Here is a 4338-nt window from a genome sequence, read left to right as displayed (position 1 = left end):
TATGTGATTAAAAACGTTCTGATGCCTCATGAGAAACCCAAATGTCCTCAATCCAGCATTTTATTATAATCATGTTGTAAATACAGGCATGCCATTGGCAGGGAAATCCAAACCAACAGCCGCTCTCTTCTGTGAAAGGAAACAAGTGTTTTATAACCCTTCCTCAGGGCTGAACCTGATGACTGTGTGATACTCAAAAGGTAGATTTAAGGTAGAGTACACTTAAAGGGGCACTCCACTGATTTCACTCATTAGGTTCAGTTTACTCGTCAGGAGGAGCACTACTCAGCCTGTGAAACACTTGCGTGGTGTCTTCTGTGGCTCTGGAGGGAGCTCTAACAAGTTAGACTCAAACCTCTTAACAGGAAGTGTTAGTGCACTACAAACTGAGGGTTAGGGTTGGGTGATTATTGTCTGTGGCCCTTTTCACACTGTACATGATCATCTGATCAATTGTTGATATAAAAATACTTATTGGAGCAGCTTTAAGGAAACCAGTGAAGTTTTTAGGGTTCGAATTACTAAATTAAGGGAACGGAAATAAAAAGAAGAAGAATAAACTTAATTTGAGTAGCACCTCTCTAAATGAAGGTGCTTTATACACACACACACAAAACAAAGGGCATAACAGAGACATGTATTAACAGAAAAACGTATATAATATAAATATATATAATATTAAATATTTGTGAGTTGGTGTAATTACCGCTTTATCGGTTCAATCGGTCAGCACGAGCCTCACAGACCACATGATTGACAGGGGGATCTCGGAATGACGTCAGGCAGTGGCGCTGCGAGGAGAGAGAGAGAGAGAGAGAGAGAGAGAGAGAGAGAGAGAGAGGCTGGAGAGAAGCGCGTCTCCCACGGAGGTGAGACCGGAGGAGAGTGACTTTACCAGGGACACAGAGGAGGGTAAACCCGCCTGAACTCACTTCATGCTTTAATATCTGTGAAGTACTTTTGAAAAACATGTTGATCGACTGATTAGACAGTAAATCGTAAGTAAAGCTTACATTTGATAGCAGATTATATATGAATATATATGTTACACGAGGACAGGGTCTTCTCAGGTTAAGAGAGTGATGTGGTTTTTTTTTTACATGTACTCTGCACGTGTTTTTCTACTTTCCCCCCACATATCTGGTTATTGCGCATGAATTTGGAAATAAATAATTCACTTGTGAAATTATGATACATGGCTAAATCACGTTGCTTTGGTGGAGTAAAGTTTGGTTTGTGGTGTGTATTTATGATACATTTCAAAAGTCTGATCCAGAAAACCTGGAATTTGTGTCTTTTCAGGCTGTTGGCAGTAAAAGCTGCACCTGTTGTCTACTGAAGTACATTCACTCTATCTCCAGCTTTAAAGCGTGTGCAGGGCAACTAATTGACGTCCACATCTCTCTGTTGTCCAGATTTCGAGATGCGCCACTCGTGCGTAAAACCCTGGCACCGTCTCCAGAGCGCACAGGAAGCCCCGAGAGGAAACTCCACTGCCCAAACCATAAATAACCATCGTAAACCTTATCGTGGACACGTCCAACCTCTAAAAGCTCCTTTAAAAACATTCTAGATTGTCGGCACCGGGGGTGGAGAGAATCAGAGGTGGAGGGGAAGGACGTCTTGTGTGAGGATGATCACAACATCGGAGGAGAGGATGTGATTTTCGCGCCGACTTCATAAAGGAAAAGTTAAGGAATGAACCCGAGTTGAGTGTCAAATGTTTGGAAAATCAACCCTGAAACAAAACTAATCGAGGACCGCTCATTTAGTGAGCATGAAGCAGGGCGTCTGGAGCATTTTCACACCCAGGACACTGAACAGAGCCACATTTTACCGCGGACGAACTCTCCTTGGGTGAGATTTTTTCGGAGAGAAAATCCATCTGACAGGATTATTATTTATGCATATGATTTCCTCACATCACTCTGTAGCTGTCTGTGCAGTAAGTGTGGGAGGTAAGAGTGCACGGGAACATTTTACATCATTCTTACATGTTCTCTGTTTTTGTAACATCCCAGAAACTGAAACAACAGTGAAATTACTGACCTGAAATGAACTAGTGGACCTACTTTTACCTTCTCGGTGACCTGCTGGTGGTCCAGACCTCAGAGAGGGAACTGTTGCTCTAAATACTAGTCTCTTCTTTGTTGTCTGCAAGTGGCTCTTCTCCAGTGATGTAATGGAGGGTAATCCCACTTTAAATTAACCTTTTTGTTTGCTGAACTGTGCACAGCCAAGTTTTTAGGTTCAATAACTATTAACCGATGTATCTCATGCGAGATGATGTCTAAAGATTAAAACAAAGACTCTGATGTTTCTCTAAAAAACAAAGTGATAATTTATTTTAAATCAGTGGATATTTGCCTCACAAGACTCTTAGTTTGCCGTCTCACTTTCTCTTCGAACATGGAGAATACGTCGATCCCCAGCGGTGCACCGACAGTCTGCAACGACTCTGTGGACTTCTACTCCCTCACGTCGGGGAACTGCACTGACCTGAACTGCACTTCTCCCTCTGACTTTTACTTCTACGCTGACCTGTACGTCATTTTACCGGTCATCTACTCTGTAATCTGCGCAGTGGGACTGACAGGCAACACAGCTGTCATCTATGTGATCCTCAAAGCCCCCAAGATGAAAACAGTAACCAATATGTTCATCCTGAACTTGGCCATCGCCGATGATTTGTTCACTTTGGTGTTGCCCATCAACATAGCCGAACACTTGCTGCACTACTGGCCTTTTGGTGAGATTTTGTGCAAAGTCATCCTTAGCATAGACCACTACAACATCTTCTCCAGTATCTATTTCCTGACAGTTATGAGCATTGACCGGTATCTGGTCGTTTTGGCCACGGTGAGGTCCAAGCGCATGCCTTACCGCACCTACCGAGCAGCCAAGATCATCTCATTATGTGTCTGGATCCTCGTTATCCTCATCGTCATGCCTTTCACTGTTTTCGCTGGCGTCTACGTCGATCCAGAGGATGGGAGGAAGAGCTGCGTGCTCAGCTTCCCCAGCCCTGAGAGTTTGTGGTTCAAAGCGAGCCGGATCTACACGCTCATCCTGGGCTTCGCCATCCCAGTATCAACCATCTGTATCTTATACACCATGATGCTCTACAAGCTGAGGAACATGCGGCTCAACAGCAATGCCAAGGCGCTGGACAAGGCCAAGAAGAAAGTCACTATCATGGTGTTTATTGTCTTGGCCGTCTGCTTGTTCTGCTGGACGCCGTTCCACCTCAGCACTATCGTGGCTCTGACGACGGACCTGAGGACCACGCCGCTGTTGATTGGGATCTCATACTTCATAACCAGCCTGAGCTACGCCAACTCCTGCCTCAACCCGTTCCTCTACGCCTTCCTGGACGACAGCTTCAGGAAGGCCTTCAAGAAGATGTTGGAATGTAGACCGGCCTGAATGTAGGGCAGCAGGACGTCTACAGAGACAGAGACTGAGAGAGGACAGACGGAGTGGGAAAGATTGACTTAAACTTTAGCTTCAAATCTGACTTGTTTGTTTTGTTAAAGCTGCACTAGGCAACTTTGCACATTGTATGCACATGATATATTTAATATATAGAAAACATGTAGAATTTTGCCTGTAAACTGCACACAACACTCTTAATGTGACAAAGCCCGTCTATAAATGCTTCATACTACAGTAAAACGAAGTAAAACATCAGAACCTTTGTGAGTCCAGCTTCGTCTAGACTGACAGCTGTTTGAGTCTCTCTCTCGAGTTTAAATTCATCACTTCCTGTGAACAGAGTCTAAAGCCTTTTATGAGGGACAGGATGGTTTTCCTTGAATCTTTTTGCCTAGTGCAGCTTTGCATGGCTCTGAGAGCCCAGTGAGAGAGAGAGAAGATATTGTAAGTTGACATAAATGGGCAATATTGCTTGTTTTAGGGAATGACACAGGACACGAACAGCATTAAAAAAACAAAACTGTAAATGTTGGCAGAGTTTCCACAATCATCTTTGTGTCTGAAGAACTTTCCATGAAATCTGATTGTTTTTCAGGACACGACTGCAATTAAAATGTCAGACTTTTTCCATGATGGCGAAAAAATTCAATTATCAGGCAGCGAGCTGAGATGGGTCGCTGAGAACGGCCGTGACCTTCACTGGACTTCGTCTGAGCTCAGAGGAACGCCTCAACACAGTGCCGCTGGTTTGCATGCTGTCAATCAAATCGACGTCATGAGTTGGAGAGTAACAGGATGTCAGGGGATTACAGGAATTACATATTGCTCATTGTTATCCTTTACAAAACCTGGAGGGAAAAAAGGACTTTTTAAGTGGGATGACTTGACGAATATTGTGCGATC

The 4338-nt window shown here is 43.9% G+C and overlaps 1 protein-coding gene across 1 annotated transcript; it reads left to right on the top strand.

The window, feature by feature from the left end:
* The first annotated feature begins 2409 nt into the window (after positions 1-2409).
* On the top strand, positions 2410-3426 carry npbwr2b (neuropeptides B/W receptor 2b). The gene has a single exon (XM_070911140.1). It carries the CDS (start codon positions 2410-2412, stop codon positions 3424-3426), a length of 1017 nt encoding a protein of 338 aa, XP_070767241.1.
* Positions 3427-4338: the final 912 nt, after the last annotated feature.

The sequence above is a fragment of the Enoplosus armatus genome, chromosome 8, assembly GCF_043641665.1.
Source record: "Enoplosus armatus isolate fEnoArm2 chromosome 8, fEnoArm2.hap1, whole genome shotgun sequence".
Classification (NCBI taxonomy): Eukaryota; Metazoa; Chordata; class Actinopteri; order Centrarchiformes; family Enoplosidae; genus Enoplosus; species Enoplosus armatus.
Note: the sequence above shows the minus strand (reverse complement) of the source record. Positions and strands in the feature narration are given on the sequence as shown.